At 41.7% G+C, this 17,984-nt stretch overlaps 1 protein-coding gene across 3 annotated transcripts in view; it reads left to right on the forward strand.

Moving 5' to 3' along the window:
• PACS1 (phosphofurin acidic cluster sorting protein 1) overlaps positions 1-17,984 on the forward strand; it is a 654,711-nt gene that overhangs the window by 135,069 nt on the left and 501,658 nt on the right. For all 3 annotated transcript variants that reach the window (XM_073605164.1, XM_073605165.1, XM_073605166.1), the window contains one exon: positions 6,046-6,190. In XM_073605164.1, coding sequence (XP_073461265.1) covers positions 6,046-6,190 — 145 coding nt within the window. The remainder of the gene's footprint in view (positions 1-6,045; positions 6,191-17,984) is intronic.

The raw sequence follows: 17,984 nt of genomic DNA on the forward strand, positions 1-17,984 counted from the left end.
AGGTAAGAGCAAGCAAAGGGTCACATTTGACCTGGGAGCCGCAGTTTAACCACTTACAGATTGCCGCACGCCGATATACGTCCTAAGTTTGAAGAGGAATATCGTTGTTATGGCAGTAGCTAGCTGCCATAACCCCGGTATCCTCTTCTTCGTCTGGCAGTCTGCTTTTCTGATAAGAGTGGTCTCTGCGGAGGATTCACTGCGAGATCACTTTTATCGGCGGCAGGAGAGGGGCCCTCCCCTCCCGCCGCGCTCCGGGCGATCGGGTGTTACCCCTTGCTGGGTATGGAGATGAGTGAGGGGAAGCTGGGCCCCCACCTGTCTCAATAACATTGCAGGTCAAAACGTCACTTCTGCCCATAGCTCTTAAAGGGCCTTTTTTTTTATTGCATTTTAGTGCAAATATGAGATCTGAGGTCTTTTTGACCCCCGATCTCATATTTAAGAGGTCCTGTCATGCTTTTTTCTATTACAAGGGATGTTTACATTACATTGTAAAAATAAAAAATAAAAGGTAAAATAAATGAGAGAATTTTTTTTTTTAAACGTGCCCCGTCCCGCCAAGCTCGCGTGCAGAAGTGAACGCATACGTGAGTAGCGCCCGCATAGGAAAACAGCGTTCAAACCACACATGTGAGATATAGCCGCGATCGATGGAGCAAGAGAAATCTATCCCTAGACCTCCTCTGTAACTCAAAACATGCAACCTGTAGAATTTTTTTAAACGTCGCCTATGGAGATTTTTAAGGGTAAAAGTTTGTCGCCATTTTACGAGCGGGCGCAATTTTGAAGCGTGACATGTTTGTATCAATTTACTCGGCGTAACATTATCTTTCACAATATAAAAAATAATTGGGCTAACTTTACTGTTTTTTTTTTTTTTTTAAATAAAAAAAAAAGTGTATTTTTTCCAAAAAAAGTGCGCTTGTAAGACCGCTGCGCAAATATAGTGTGACAAAGTATTGCAACAACCGCCATTTTATTCTCTAGGGTGTTAGAAAAAATGTATAATGTTTGGGGGTTCTAAGTAATTTTCTAGCAAAAAAAACTGTTTTTAACTTGTAAACAACCCATCTCAAAAAGAGGCTTGGTCCTTAAGTGGTTAAAGACCACTGAGCTAGACCATCCATAAAAATCTATTTCTTGGCAGTCCATTGAAGGACATGGGACGTCTGAAACCCTCAGGTGCTACTGCCTCCTTGCACTAGCAAACAAAAGAACTGAAGCCCAAGATGGTGGTTTTAGAAGACTCTCCCAGGGTCCATCCATTATGACAAAAAGGGAATCGGCCTTTCTGAAAAATGCAGTAGCTGAGAGATAAACTTGCACTGCCATAACCCCATCTAAACAATATGGGAAATTGTAAACAGTTAATATTCAAGTGCCGAGAGAATCTGATTTAGATCTCATGAAGTCATAGGGAAATGGACAGGGGAAGCTACATGGGGGGACCTCCCTTAAGAAGACCTTAATCAGTGAGTGAAAGGCCAACATTCAGAATAGAAAAGAAACAGAATACAACACAGAAACTTGACCCTCAATAGTGCTGATAGACACTAGTCCAGAGCCAGCATCAGGAAAAAGCGTTTTCCAGGATTAGACCCAGATACTTCAGGATGATAAGTAAGTCCCAACGATGATTGCTGAAGGTTCAGAATCTATACAACATCAGGACGGTCAGCTTCATTTTGCCCAAAAGGGCCTGCACTAACTGCTCCCTCAACAGGAGGTCATCGAAGTATGCCTACCATGCCCAATGGCAGACCTTACAAGGAGTAGACTTCCCAGCTAGACATGTTTTGATTTGTTTCATTGCGATTCAAAATTTGGACACCTTTTTCATCATTCTGAAAGTTTGGATGTATCCGAATTACAATAACAAATCCAAAATAACGAAACAGAATTCAGCCGCAATTCGAATACAATAAAATAGAAAATAAAGGAATATAAATGAAAAGAATGAAAAAAAAATCAACTATAAAAGGATAGAATAGAATGAAATAAAATAGAAAATAAAGGAATAGATTAGAATACAATAAAATACAATGAAAAGAATAGATTTGAAAACAAAAAAAAAATAGAATAGAAAATAAAAGAATAGAACAGAAAAAAACAATAGAATATAACCGTCTTCCGAATTTCGAGTAGAATGAATTCGAATAAAATAGAGAAAATATAATCGTCTTCCGAAAATTTTGAATAGGCTAGAAAAAAACACTAGATTAACATAAAAAGAATATAGCCGTCTATCGAAAACCGATTTTCTAATAGAATAAATTTGAATGCCAATTCGAATTGTCCGAATTCGGTCCGATCTTGAATATGATTCGACTGAATTCAGAAAAATCTAATTTGAAAACAAATTAAACAAATTTATTGGATTTAAGTAAACACAATGATTTAAATATCGAAACAAAACTAAACACGTTTTTTTGTTCTGCACATGTCTATACCTAACCTTTTTAGGATCATAGGAATCACTGATTAAGGGATACCCCTGTCCTTCAGAACCTGGCCTTCAGTCATGTTAGAAGCTAGCGACTGTGAAGCACGATTGTAAATTGGTCCTTGGAGCCAGGAGATCCTGACGATGCAGTAGAGCCCATGGATTCTTACTGGGCTGACGTACCACCTGGTGAGAATACCAGTCTGGAGCAATGAGTTCCTGGAATACCCTCTAGTTCAGGGGTCTCCAAACTTTCTAAATAAAGGGCCAGTTTACTGTTCTTCAGACTTTAGGGGGAATAGTGCCCCGTTGTTCATATCAGTGGAAGAAATCACACCCAATCATTGGTGTCTGTGGGAGGAATAGTGCCCCATCATTGGTGTCTGTTGTGGATGGAATAGTGCCCCAAGGGCTGGTTAGAGGCAAGCAAAGGGCCATATCTGGCCCCAGGGCCGCAGATATGTATGCTGCAGATATTGTCCAAGGTTTTAGTTTAATTTAAGACTGTTCAGACTGTACAGTCCTAGAGTCAGATAACCCTCCTTTTTTGCATGAGGCTTTTGGGCTTAATGGTGGCCTCATTCTAGTCCATTCCATATGCCCAGTTTCGTTCTAGGCCATTGCAATTCAACATTCTGGTAGCATGGGGCAAGCACACTCTGTCAGTCATAAAGGTCCCTGTAGGGGACAGCCTGCTTCTCGTTCCACTATTGCAGATGGATTTGGCTCTTCATTATCTGTCAGACTTGTCAGCAAGGTTCCATATTTTCCTATAAAAGTGCACTCAATTAGAGTGCTATCTGGGCGCCCCCCTGCTCGCCCACGGAGCCGTTGCGAGTGCCCGGCGGTCGCGACCACCGCCGGGCTCCCGCGTTCGCTCAGGGCTCACTGAGAACCGGGATCTGTGTGTGTGTGTGTGTGTGTGTAAACAGACAGTTTCCGGTTCTCTGAGGGGAGTACAGAGTATGAACAGGCATCTGTCATCTCCCCTGCACAGTCCCATCCCCCCTTCAGTTAGAACACAAACTAGGACACACTTAACCCCTTCACTGCCCCCCCTAGTGGTTAACCCCTTCACTGCCAGTAACATTTTTACAGTAATCAATGCAATTTTATAGCATTGATTGCTGTAAAAATGCCAATGGTCCCAAAAATGTGTCAAAAAATCGCAAATCGCCACCGTTACTAGTAAAAAAAAAAAAAAAAAGAATAATAAAAAAGCCATAAAACTATCCCCTATTTTGTAGACGCTATAGCTTTTACGCAAACCAATCAATATACGCTTATTGCGATTTTTTTTTTTTTTTTTTATGTATATATTTTTGGGGGATATTATAGCAAAAAGTAAAAAATATTGCAAAATTGTTACATTTTTTTGTTTATAGAGCAAAAAATAAAAACCGCAGAGGTGATCAAATACCACCAAAAGAAAGCGCTATTTATGGGAAAAAAAGGACGTCGGTTTTGTTTGGGTGCAAAGCCGCACAACCGCGCAATTGTCAGTTAAAGTGACGCAGTTGCGAATCGCAAAAAGTGCTCTGATCAGGAAGGGGGTAAAATCTTCTTAGGCTGAAGCGGTTAAAAAATAAATGAAAGAAGAAAAACAATAGTGCAAAAACAGACAAATAATAAAATGGGTCATGTATAAAACAAACCAACAAACAAACCCTTATTTTTGAAAGTTTTCATACAGATATAGAAATATTTGTTTTGAGGTTGAATCCTATTTTATGTAAAATCTGGTTCTCCAGGAAGAGTATTCTATAACAAAAGAGAAAGGAATTGTAAAATGTTCCCATAGCAACCAGTCAGATTTTTTACTTATCATTTTTGAAAGTTCTCTAAAGAATGAGTGAGTGTTTAATTGTTTGCTATACAGCGGGTAGAATGAGTATTGAACAAGTCACCATTTTTCAAGCTAAATATATTTCTAAGGGTGCTATTTAACATGACATTTTCATCAAATTTCAGTACCAACCCATGCAATCCTTACATACAAAGTTATGTGTAATAAAATGGCATGACACAGGAAAAAAGTATTGAACGCACAAAGAAAGGGAGGTGCAAAAAGGCATGGAAAGCCAAGACACCAGCTGAAATCTATCAGTAATTAGAAAGCAATCCTGCCCCTTGTCGGTGCAAATTAATATCAGCTGGTTAAAAGCAAAGAGCTCTCTCAAGACCTTTGCAACCTTATTGTTGCAAAACAATCTGATGGCATTGGTTACAGGATTTCTAAACCTCTGAATGTTCTAGTGAGCACTGTTTGGACCATAATCCGGAAGTGGAAAGAACATCATTTCACCATAAACTGGCCACGACCAGGTGCTCCTTGCAAGATTTTTGACAGAGGAGTGAAAAGAATTATAGTTGTTAAAGAGCCAAGGACCACTTGTGGAGAGCTTCAGAAAAACCTGTAATTAACAGGTAAAATTATTTCAAAGCAAACAAGAAGTAATGCACTCGACCGTCATGGCCTGTATGCACGCTTACCATGCAAGACTCCATTGCTAAAGAAAAAGCATGTTGAAGCTTGTTGGTTGCAAAACATTTAGACAAGCCTGCGAAATACTGGGAGAATATAGTCTGGTCAGATGGGACCAAAATTGAATTCTTTGAATGCCATAATACACACCATGTTTGGAGGTCAAAAGGCACTGCACATCACCCCAAAAACACCCCCATAGCAACAGTGACGTTTAGAGGTGAGAATGTCATGGTTTGGGGCTGTTTTTCAGCATACTGTACTGACAAACTTAACGTCATTGAAGGAAGGATGAATGGAAAAATGCACCAAGACATTCTTGATAAAAACCTGCTGTCATCTACCAGGATAATGCAGATGAAATGAGGGTGGACATTTCAGCAAGACGATCCCAAACAGAGCCAAGGTAACTCTCCATTGGTTTCAAAGAAAGAAAAATAAAGCTGCTAGAATGGCCCAGCCAATCGCCTGATTTGAATCCAATAGAAAATCTATGGAAAGAACTAAAGATCTTAGTTAATAGAAGAAGCCCACAGAACCTTCAGGATTTGAAGACTGTGTGGAAGAATGGGCCGAAATCGCACCTGAACCCCCAATGCATGGACTAGTTTCTCCATACAGGAGGCGTCTTGAAGCTGTCATTACCAACAAAGGTTTTTGTATGAAGTATTACATTTCAGTTAGCGTGTTCAGTACTGTTTAACTGTGTTGTTCCATTTTTATTACACAACTTAACCTCTGAACTCATTTGTTGTGGTTTCTTTGTATGCATGGATTGCATGGTTTGTTACCGACAAGTGGTGAAAAATTCATGTCAGTAGCGCCTTTAGAAATATATTTACCTAGAAAAATGGTAACTTGTTCAATACCTATTTTACCGCTGTATATCACATCTTGAGATCTTGTTTACCACACTTGTCAGTCCCTTTTAACTCTTCATGTGTTATTTCTACTGCATCCTTGAATAACTGGTGTTATTGTGATCTTTAATACGGATGAGACATTCTCATTTTTTTAGCCTAATAACTGCTAATGCTTGCAGAAAAACCTTTTTTAGGTTTGTGTTTTTTTTTTTTTTGTTTCATCGATTCTAAGCCATGTTATTTTACCTTAGGTTTTGCAGTTTCCCAGTGAAAGCGGTCTTGTGTTGTCTCTTCATAGCCATGCCAAGGATGTTTCCTTCCCTGTTGCAGAGATAAACGTCCACTCTCTTTCAAGCCAACCAATTGATCATGAAGGACCGAAAGCCAAGCTGTCTGGTATTTACTGACTGATGACTGATTTACTTCATATTTTTTATTTAATGCGCATTTATTAGTCAATATATTTTTGTAACCATGAGCCATGGTAAAGTAATGAAGCTCTTTTGAAATAATATTGTAAAATTCCTGTTCTCTTACATCAAAACAGTATCCCAAAAAAAATTAGATCTGCGTAATTTAAAAAAAAAAAAGGTTTCAAAGTTAACATGAATCTGTTAGTTGCTTCTAGGTTTTCAAGTCGATTCCAGGTATTCTTATATTTGTCTATGGAAATTGGTTAGCTGAGTAGTAAGTGGTTCCATAGGTTGAACATCTATGATACGTTTATAAATCGCTGTTCATATTACTGATGCGCCGAACCTGGTGCATAGCACTGTTTCTAGGTGCTATATAAATCCTATATAATAACAGTTTGTGCAGCGCTTTACAACATGGGGGCAGACAGTACAGTTACAATACAGTTAAATACAGAAGGAATCCGAGGGCCCTGTTTATTAGAGCTTACAATCTAGGAGGGGGAGGATCAAGTGATACAAAAGGTATTAGCTGTGGGGGATGAGCTGATGGAGTAAATTAAAGTACATTTGTTAGGTAGGGGCAGAATAGGCTTCTCTGAGGAGGAGGATTTTCCGAAATCGTCTAAAAGCAAACAGAGTAGGAGATAGTCGGACAGATTGGGGTAGGGAGTGCCATAGGAGAGGCTCGAGAGAGGTCCTGGAGGTGAGCATGGGAGGAGATGACTAGGGAGCTAGAGAGCAGGAGGTCCTGGGAGGAATGAAGAGAACTGTTTAGTTGGTATTTTGAGACTAGATTAGTGATGTAGCTGGGGGCAGAGTTGTTAAAGGCTTTGTAAGTTGTTAGTATTTTGAATTTAATTTGTTGGGCGAGTGGAAGCCAGTGGAGTAGCAGACATTGAACGGTTAATAAGGTGGATGAGCCTGGCAGCAGCATTCATGATGGATGGAACGGGGGATAGCCTATGTAAAGGTAATCCTGAGAGGAGGGAGTTGCAGTAGTCGGGGCGAGAGATGGCCAGGGAGTGAACTAGGAGCCTTGTGGTGTCATTGGTTAGGATGGGGCATACTTTGAAGATGTTGCGGAGGTTAAGGTGGCAAGATTTGGACGGGGGGCCAAAAGGATAGTTCAGCATCCAGGATTACACATAGAATGTTTACTTTTTTTTTCCCCACAGAACTAGGGCCGAAACAACTAATCGATTAATCGTCAACCTATTGATTATGAAATTAATCGATTACTATTTTCATCGATTAATTGGCCAGTAACATAATGGGGTTAAAACTAAAATTAGCCCTTTAGAGTACAAAAAGTTGTACTTTCACTGTTGCACAGTAAAAAAAAGGAACCCCTTACAGTAGTGATTATTTGCTCCTTTTTGTACTATAAAAGGGCTATTTTTTTTTTTTTTTTTAACCCCATTATGTTACTACACGTCTGTTTTTTGGTACCTTTTGCAGAAATGCACTACAGTTCATTTAACGTTCACATCTATGCTTTTTTCAGCTGCTGCGTATTTGGAAAGGGTCAATGACTTTTTTCAACGCAAAACTGCTTTTTTTGGCTCAATATACTTCATTGGAGAAGCTGCAGAAAACGGAAAATTGTATACTCACCTTTCCGTAATTTTCCTTTCCTAACGCATCTTCATGGCAGCACACACTGGGTTGTGACTCCGCCCCTACAGCCTGACAGGATTAGTTAACTATAAATTTGAAGGGGAGACACCCCGCTGCATTCTCTGTATATATCACCGTAAAAAGGGGTGGGATTCTGTGTGCTGCCATGAAGATGCGTCAGAAAGGTAAATTACGGAAAGGTGAGTATACAATTTTCTGTTTTCCTGAGGCCTTAATGACAGCACACACTGGGAGATAACTCGCCAGTCGGGTGGGTGCAAGAAAATAATATTTATTCCTTTATAATGCGGAAGAATTGGCTCTAACAACGGATCTACCGAAGTCTGCCATAGCCAAGTGAGCAGAGTCCACTCTATAGTGAGAAATGAAAGTGCGTCTGGAGGACCAAGTCGCTGCCTTGCAAATCTTCTCCGGTGAGACCCTGCAATATGCTGCCCAGGAGTTAGCCACTTCCCTGGTCGAGCGAGCCCCGATGCCTTCAGGAATTGCCAGATGGCGAATGGAGTATGCCTTCTTGATGGATTTGACTAACCAGGAGGCGATAGTACGTGAAGTAGCCACTTGACCTCGTCTGTTTCCATGGGGAATGACCATAAGGGAATCCGTCTTCCTGAAAGGAGTTGTAGCCGCAAGGTAACTAATGATGGTTGTTTTAACATCCAGTGGATGAGGTTTGCCTTGATCATTAGTAAAGGATGGTAAGACAATGTCTTGGTTGTAATGGAAGGAAGTTGCTACCTTCGGGATGAAGTGGCCTGAAGGTCTCAGTACCACTCTATCAGGAAAAAACACTAAGTAAGGTTCCGATGCCATCAGTGCTCGGATCTCAGATACTCTTTGCTGATGTAATTGCGATGAGAAAAAACAGTTTCAAGGTTAGATCCCACAGTGAGATTGATTCAGATGGAGTAAAAGGAGGATTGGAAAAGGCATCGAAGACTACTGAGAGGTCCCATGATGGGAAAACTAGTTTCTTGGGAGGTTTGATCTTCAGACAGGCTCTCAGGAATTGGATTACCAGAGGGTGTAATGCCCATCTAATGCCTGTTTTGGCAGACAAAGCGGATACTTGTACCTTTTAGGGTACTTGAACTTAAGCCTTTGTCAACTCCTGACTCGAGGAACTCTAAAATTTGAGGAGGCTCTGGGGAAACGGGATTCCATCCCTTCTGCTGTGCCATGGAAAAGAACTTGCTCCAAACTCTTGTATAGGTGGTGTTGGTGGTAGTTTTCCTGGCTTGCATCAGGGTTGATATTACTTCCTGAGAAGAGCCTTGTTCCCTTAACCTAGCCCTTTCAACTTCCAGGCCATCAGATGCAACAGAGCTGGGTGTAGGAATTGGCCTTGAGATAGCAGATCCGGGGTTACCGGAAGAGGAATTGGAGGCTGAAGGCTGAGTTGCAATAGGGTCATGAACCACGGTCTTCTCGGCCAAAGTGGGATTACAGCGATTACTGTGGTTGAAGAGCTTCGGAGCCTGGACAGGAACCTCACAATTAGCGGGGTTGGAGGGAATATGTACCCCAACTTGAAGTTCCATGGGTGAATTAAACAATCTATTTCCTCGGCTGATGGGAATGACGCTCTTGACAGGAACCTCCGACTCTTGGCATTCGCAGGTGTGGCTGCTAAGTCGACTTCTGGTATTCCCCAAGTCTTTGTAAGAAGGGAAAAGGCCTGGAGGCTCAAAGACCATTCGTTGTTCGAGAGTGTCTCTTGACTCAGATAATCGGCTAACATGTTCTGTGCCGCCGGGATATATACTACCCTTAAATCTGTTGGGTGTGCCTGTGCCCATTCCAAGATAGGACAGAATTCCTCCATCAGCGTGTGACTCTTGGTACCCCCTGGCTTCTGGATATAGGACACTGCCACACTGTTGTCCATCCGGATAAGCACATTCTTCCCTATCAGGACTGGTGCAAATGCAATGAGAGCCTGGAAAGCTGCCCTGAGCTCTAGTATATTCGATACTACATCCTGGGCCTGGAACTGCCATCGGCCCTGAGCTGCTTGATCTCGAAAGTGGGCTCCCCAACCGATATGACAGGCATCCGAAGTGACTACTTCCGGGTCTGGTGGAACTATCGGTCTGAGTTTGCTCGGGTGTGTCCACCACCATACCGATTGCTTCACCGATCTGGAAATGGGAATGGTGTGATGCATTGATACTCCATCCCACTGCCTTAGAAAGGAGTTTTGCAGGACTCTCATGTGCCATTGTGACCACTGCACCATGGTTAGAGTTGCAGACATGGACCCTAGCACACTCAAACAGGTTTCCGGCTGGTAGATGCTTTGCTGACAATAATTTCCGCATCTTCTGTATTAGAGGCTGAACTTTCTCTTGAGGGAGTTGTACCCTGTTTCATTTGGTATTCAGATCCGCTCCCAGAAATGCCATATTTTGTGTGAGTTGCAAACTGCTCTTCTTCCAGTTGCCTAGCCAACCGAAGTCTTGGAAAGTTGTGAGTAGAATTCTCAGATGACAGAGCAAAGTTTCCCGATTTTCTGCTAAAAGCTGGATATAATAATGGTCCAAATAATGGTGAATTTGAAGTCCCTTTTTCTCTGAGAAACGCAACCAAGGGTAGAAGGACCTTAGTGAACGTCCTGGGAGCCGAAGAGATGCCGAATGGGAGGCACTGGAATTGGAAGTGACATTGGTTGATGGTGAATCAGAGAAACTTCTGAAAGGTGGGATGAATCGGGATTTGTAGATAAGTGTCTGAAAAATCTACTGATAGCATCCAGTCGCCCAGGTTTACTGCCAGAAGTATGGACTGGAGGCTTTCCATCTTGAAGGCCTCTATTTTTATGTTCCTGTTGAAATTTTTTTAAATCCAATGCAGGCCGCAAGTCTCTTGTCTTCTTCTTTACCAGAAATAAGGGGAAATAGAAACCTCTCCTTTTGACATGATGGAACTTCTAGAATTGCTCCTTTTTTGCTTCAATTCTGCTACATATTTTATTAGTAACCTCCTTTTTGTTTAGCGAGGATGGCAGTCTGGTTGATTGGAAGTGATTTCCTAGGAGTCTGCCCATAAACTTCCATTTGTGTCCAAATTTGATTGTGGATAGTGTCCACAGATCCTTTACATGACTTGACCAGATCTGTATGAAGTTTTTGAGCCTGGCGCCCACCTGTGCCGGGTTGGCAGGCGAATCCTCAAAAGGACTTCTGCTGCTCTCCTGCCGGGGTAGTCTTGGACTTCTGCATCCTCAGGAAGGAAGGCCTTGCATTTTTCCAGTCTCTTCTAAATTCCCTACCGGGACGGTAGGATTTGGCTTCCCTGTATTTATCGGGAAGGTTGCGTCTGTAGGAGGGACTCATTTGGGCCTTGGGTCTCCTGTCGGAGGGAATTAATGCCGACTTCCCTCCCGTTATCTTGGAGATGGCGGAGTCTAATTTAGACCCGAACAGGTTTGAGCCATCATATGAGATTCTGCACCAATTAGTTTTGGATGCAGTATCCGGCCATCCATGGTTTCAGCCATAAGGCCCTTCTTGCCGTGACTGAGGCTAGCATTGATCTTGCTGAAGACCTTATATCGACTGAGGCTTCTGCCACAAAGTCGCCTGCCAACTTAATTTCCTGAAGATAGGAGATTATCTTTCCTAATTCAGTGCCGTCTTGAAGGTCTTTCTCCATCCTGGTTGCCCATCCTGAGATGGCTTTAGCTATTGCTGCTGTGGTAATCCTTGGCCTGCAAGTGCCCCAGGCCATGGAATATGCTTTCTTCGATTCTAGATCCATCTTTCGATCAAGAACGTCCCGAAAGGAAACTACGTCCTCAATTGGCAGAGTGACATGCCGGGCAAGACGCATCAAGGAGGAGTCGACGACGGGAGTGTTAATCAATGAATTGACTTTGGACTCTTTCAAGGGGTACATCTTTGCCAGTCTGTTGGTGAGACTGGACCGCTTGTCAGATCTTTCCCACTCATCTTTAATTAGATCTTCCAGTTCACCTATAAAAGGGAAGTATTCTGGATCCTTTTTTAAATTTGGGAAATATTTTCGAACCTTTTGCGGTTCCACTTTATTTTCTTCCCAGCCGATTGCTTCCTTAACTGATTTTGCAAAAGGTTCAACTAGGGAAAAATTGAAGCCTGCGGACATCTCCTGATCCTCATCTCTGGAGGAAGATTCTAACGCTTGGGTGTGATGGAAGTCTGCCAATGTGGTGGGATCAGGCCTATCCGTTGTCTCCAGTATGGATTCTCGTACAGTTTCTCTTATGAGCTTCGTAGCCACCCTTGCGTCTGATTCCTTTTCCTTTGTTGCCTCATTGAAGCATGAGCGGCAGGCTAGTTTATCTGGCAAGGTAAAAACAAAAATTGCGCTTACACTAATAAACATAAGCTGCGACTAAAAAAGTAGTAAACCATATAACATATACAAAAAAGTCGCGCTAAAAACTGAAAATGACAACAGGCAAATGTCTAAAAAACCTCATAGGAATATGAGGGTAAATAGTAATCACTAAATGGATGAATTTTATAGGAGTGCTGAGCAATGTAAATACACACTTTAAAGGTAAGCCAAACTGAATGCTATTAGTTAGGTAGGACACGGATAACATTGACTATGTCCATGTGAAAAAAAACAATATTGCATGACCCAACCAATGACAGGTGAGTATCTCCAATGACTGTAGGAATACTAATATGACAAATCTGTGGCTGAAAAAACTAAACCGTGATAAATGAGTGAGAATAATAAAATAATATAATAAAAATAAAAAAAAATAAAAATAATAATAAAAATAAAATAATAAGCCAAAAAAAGTCCGTGGCTCAACACAAACAATACTAATAAATGTCCATCCGTGTTAAATTAAAAATGCATAAATTTGACTTGTCTCCAAGTGCTCTGTGCGATATTATAACAAAATCTTGCTGTAGTGAAAAATAGGGTGCGTAGACAGACCTCCACCTCTTGGAAAAATTACTGCCTCTTACCAGATAAAAATGGTCTCTTAATTACAGGAGACCCAGGGAGCGGATGGCTGCAACCCCAGCCAGGGATCTTTAAAGCAGGCACTCAGCGTCCAGATCCAGGGACTCTCTCCCACCAGCCTCCGCAAATAAGGAAATGTCACCATGCAAAAACAAAGTGCTCCACATAGCATAAAACCAGCGTTTTATTGAATATATACATTAAAGGTTGAACTTACAGAAACTTAGTAATTAAAAGCATGTAGAAAAAAGCCGGCCGGCTCCAAAGTAACCCGTGTCTTCCGGGTGTGTGAATCGCGGTGTCGTCGGGACGTAGCTCCTCCTCCCTACGCCGTTTCGTCACAACAGGACGTGGTCACGGGAAGTTCAACCTTTAATGTATATATTCAATAAAACGCTGGTTTTATGCTATGTGGAGCACTTTGTTTTTGCATGGTGACATTTCCTTATTTGCAGAGGCTGGTGGGAGAGAGTCCCTGGATCTGGATGCTGAGTGTCTGCTTTAAAGATCCCTGGCTGGGGTTGCAGCCATCCGCTCCCAGGGTCTCCTGTAATTAAGAGACCATTTTTATCTGTTAAGAGGCAGTAATTTTTCCAAGAGGTGGAGGTCTGTCTACGCACCCTATTTTTCACTACAGCAAGATTTTGTTATAATATCGCACAGAGCACTTGGAGACAAGTCAAATTTATGCATTTTTAATTTAACACGGATGGACTTTTATTAGTATTGTTTGTGTTGAGCCACTGACTTTTTTTGGTTTATTATTTTATTTTTATTATTATTTTTATTTTTTTATTTTTTTTTATTTTTATTATATTATTTTATTATTCTCACTCATTTATCACGGTTTAGTTTTTTCAGCCACAGATTTGTCATATTAGTATTCCTACAGTCATTGGAGATACTCACCTGTCATTGGTTGGGTCATGCAATATTGTTTTTTTTCACATGGACATAGTCAATGTTATCCGTGTCCTACCTAACTAATAGTATTCAGTTTGGCTTACCTTTAAAGTGTGTATTTACATTGCTCAGCACTCCTATAAAATTCATCCATTTAGTGATTACTATTTACCCTCATATTCCTATGAGGTTTTTTAGACATTTGCCTGTTGTCATTTTCAGTTTTTAGCGCGACTTTTTTGTATATAGTTTATCTGGCAAGGCTGGCGCGCTGCATACCAGCAAGCGTTTTCTACAGGACGGGTGTGACGGCTCTGGCGGTGTGACCGACTATGATGGGGGCGGCTGTGGCGTGAACGGCTACGTCTTCGGTGGCAGGAGGAAGATCTTGAACGGCTTCTGCGGGACTTCCTGCTTGAAGCATGACTCGATGATCGTCCATGCCTGGAACTTGCGTCTCTTGACCTGGTAGGGCTGCCAAAATGCAGCGTTAGTGGTCCGGCTCTTTTTTTTTTTTTCCTCCCCTTCTTCAATACTTACCCATGATGGATGGCCTTTTACCTAGTTTGCTGATGGTGGTCTGCATGGGCAGTGGTCTCCATAGTATAGTGATAGGCAGCCTGAAGGAGAATAAAAGAACTTTTTTTTTTTGGGAAAGGAAGGGCTGGGGAGAGCCTAAGGGCAGAAGGTATGACTTACCCGAGTTGCTGAGTAAATTTTGGCAAAGCAGGAGCGGAATCCAGTTTTCCTGAGCAGCTACAGCAAATACACAGGAAAAGCTGCGTTTTTAAATCTGGCTCCGCCGTCGCGGCAAAATGACGCTCCTGCACTTGCGCAGTAGCCTCCCGAGCGTCCCGGCGCCATCTTGGAGAAAGGCACAGCCTGTCATAGGAAATAACCTAGCTCTGCACACATGCAGAGCGGAGGAGGAGTGTACGGCGGCCATGATGGCTCCACAGGCTGCGGACAACAAGGACCAGCAATCCCCTAAGCAGGGGAACAATACTAAATGGAAAGAGAAAAAAGGACAGGCAGAATAAGAGAGGAGACCACTACAAAATTATGAAGCTTTTTAAAGCTTACTGTGCCAGATAACCAGACGCCCCCTGAGACCACCAGAATGGGGGTTCCCTCCATAGAAGCTCCTTTAGAAACTGTATAGGAGGGACTTCCAAACAGGAGAGGCTTGAACCTGCTGGGGCGCGTGCGGTAAGAGGCTTTTTCCTTGATCTTAAGTAGGAGAAACCTTGTTCATCCCAATCTGTCAGGTGAGGATAAAAAGAGAATGCAGTGGGGTGTCTCCCCTTCAAATTTATAGTTAACCAATCCTGTCAGGTTGTGGGGGCGGAGTCACAACCCAGTGTGTGCTGCCATGAAGGCGTCAGGAAAAGCATGTAATGTGTTTGTTTGCAACAATTTATGTTTTTTTTTGTTTTTTTTTAATCTGCACAACAACAAATTGGCCAAAAAAAGCATAAAAAATGCAAAAATGCAAATCGCAGCAAAATCACGTGCGCAAAAAAAATCAAAACTCAGAGCAAAAAGCACTGCAGACACAGATCGAAAGCAAACTGCATTGGTGTGTACCGAGCCTCATGCTGGCCACACGGATCAATTTTCAGACGAGAGTATTCATACGAAAAATCTTTGTACATTCGCTGAATGAAAGAGTGTTTGTTTGAAAATTTCTCTTGCTTTTAACATTGTTTTAAAACAAATGTAATTTCTGAACGAAAACCACGTACACTGTCTGTCTGAAAATTCCTTTGACCAAGAAGTTTTCTATTTCTAAATTTTCCCACCACTGTGGTTGAAAACAAACGTCGATTTGACCCCACTAACGACTAGAAAATCGAATGAATGTTTTTAAAATGAAATTTTTTTTTTTTTTTGAAGGAAGACATTGTTTTTGTATGGCCAGCATATAATATATTACAGTTCTATTTGCAAATCTGCAACAGTCTAACTTTTTTTTCTTTTAAATCAATTTTTTTAGTCTGATGATATTTACTAGATTCAACCTCTAATAGTATACTGTATATACAGTATATCTCTTCTGTCCATTATTCTCAGAGTGGATTAAAGATTTTACGCCCTAACCATATAGTTGGTTCTTTACCACTGCATATAGAGATATTTAAGAATAAATTGCCCTTTTTTTTAAACTTTACATATTAACTCAATTATACACCACACTTTTTTTAAAGCGGGGGTCCACCTATCTATCGTTGTTTTTTTTTTTTTTTTTTTTTTTTTTTTTTTTAAGTTCATTCACAAACTTTTCTTCTCAGCATTACATACTCACATATTGTGTGTAATATGTCCGCCTGTGTCATATTTCGTCGGAAAGAATAACTTATATTATTCACTGCAGGCGGTTTCCATCTTCATTGTGGGCATTTGAAGCCCACAAGCGTTTATTTCCTGGATGTGGTGAATGCTGTGCTCCCAGCATTCACCGCTCGTTCCCGCACATGCTCAGTGGCATCCTGGGAAGCCTGAGACTAGCTCCCAGGAGTCTGGGAGAGGCTAGAAACACGCCTACTCCCACGGGAGGAGAACCAGGAAGTGCAAAGAAGAATAGAAAAATAAAAGGTAATTACGGCAATTTAATTTTTTTTAAACGGCATGTCAGCATCTAGGCAAGGAAGAGAATACATACAGATATTGTTCAAAATTTGGGTGGAACCCAGCTTTAAGATTATTAATCGATTATGAAAATAATTGTTAGTTGAAGCCCTACACAGAACATTATTGAAATGTCATGAGTGACCTTTCAGTACAGTTCTATTTACTGCAGAGCCTTTGTGATGCAGTAATTCTCATCATAATCCGCTGTACTAAAGTACTGCATGCGGTACTTTTTTTTTTTTTACCAGCGCAGGAAACTCATCTGGTGTGAACAGGTCCTAAATGGTTGCTTCCATTTCATTGTGATCAAGCATCTTGCTGTATGAAATTAGGGTGGGCTTTGGTGATGTTACTACTGTGTTCACTGTTCTCTTTGCTGGAGGATCTGATGTGGGAAATGAAAATCCTGTCTAAGCAAGCGGAATGCCTTCATACACAATGCAGAAAAAGTAAAGGCAAGTCAGTAATGAGAGAACGTGGAAAAAGTTTAACAGCAGGGAAGGAGAAGACCACAGACAATACTGGTGAACAGTTATTTGCCCTCTGCATTTTTTTTTTTTTTTTTTTTATGCACAGCTTCCAGATTTCAGTTTTCCTTTTAACTCTTTGCCTAGGGTTTTCTCCACTTCAGCATGTAGTGGTGCTTTGGAAATCGTTCTGTAGGAAGATGGTTTAATAATTTTGTATATTCTGATTCCAGGCCTTTCCTGATATTATTGTAGTTTGGTCTCCAATATTTGCTTCTATTTCATTGCAATCAAACAACTTGCTGCTGTAAGTTTGCTTTCAAGTTTAGAGACTAATTGGGAGACCTTGGGGGTATGTCACTGGGTGTAAAGGTATTTCTTAGCCATACATCACAGGATGCAGGGTACTTCATATTCATGACTATTTGGGTTATCCTGCCACCTTTGGGTGAAGGGACACTGGCAAAAAAGTCACAAATTCCCCACCCAGGCATAATTCCTCTTATCTTAGCAAAGCCTCATTTTATAGGTAGTGTGCAAAGGTGATTGATACGCCTGCTGTTTCTCTGAAGATCTTGTTTAGTGGGCTTAGTCTGCTGTTTTTATGGCGTATTCTGCACTCCTCTGCTAGAGTAGAGATGGGCTTCATCTGGATTGTTTGTTTGCCTACAGCCTGAAAGACCAGAAGGCCTGTACCCAAACCCTGCATGCAAGAGCAGGAACGACTTGTAATGTTGCTGGTCTGTGGACAGTGATCTCCAGAGTACCTAGTACTAGGTGACCTCGCTGGCAGAGTATTTTTACAGGTCCAGAACAGTGATCTCTCTGCAGGGAAGTCAAATCTCTAAAGGCCCTGCGGGGCGAAGATTGGGCATCCTGGCCGTGAAGCTGGACTGGTGAGTGTCTTTGTGGCAGAGCATGTCTACTTGACAGTGTTCCTTGTGTTTTTGGCGCAGCATAGGCTCTTTTCCCTGTGGAACACTGCTGTCCTTCACCCCCCTCCCATTTTTTGGAATGGTGAGGCATCAGAGGAACATCCTCAAGAGGAAGAAACTGTTGAGGATCGGGAATCCTCTATAGGCAAGTTTTCCCAGGAGGAATCTCAGGGGTCTGGGGCTCTCACAGAAGATCACATTGGGCTTCCTGGCAGACATGGTGCACACTAACTAG

The sequence above is a fragment of the Aquarana catesbeiana genome, linkage group LG11 (genome assembly GCF_042186555.1).
Source record: "Aquarana catesbeiana isolate 2022-GZ linkage group LG11, ASM4218655v1, whole genome shotgun sequence".
NCBI classification, from domain to species: domain Eukaryota; kingdom Metazoa; phylum Chordata; class Amphibia; order Anura; family Ranidae; genus Aquarana; species Aquarana catesbeiana.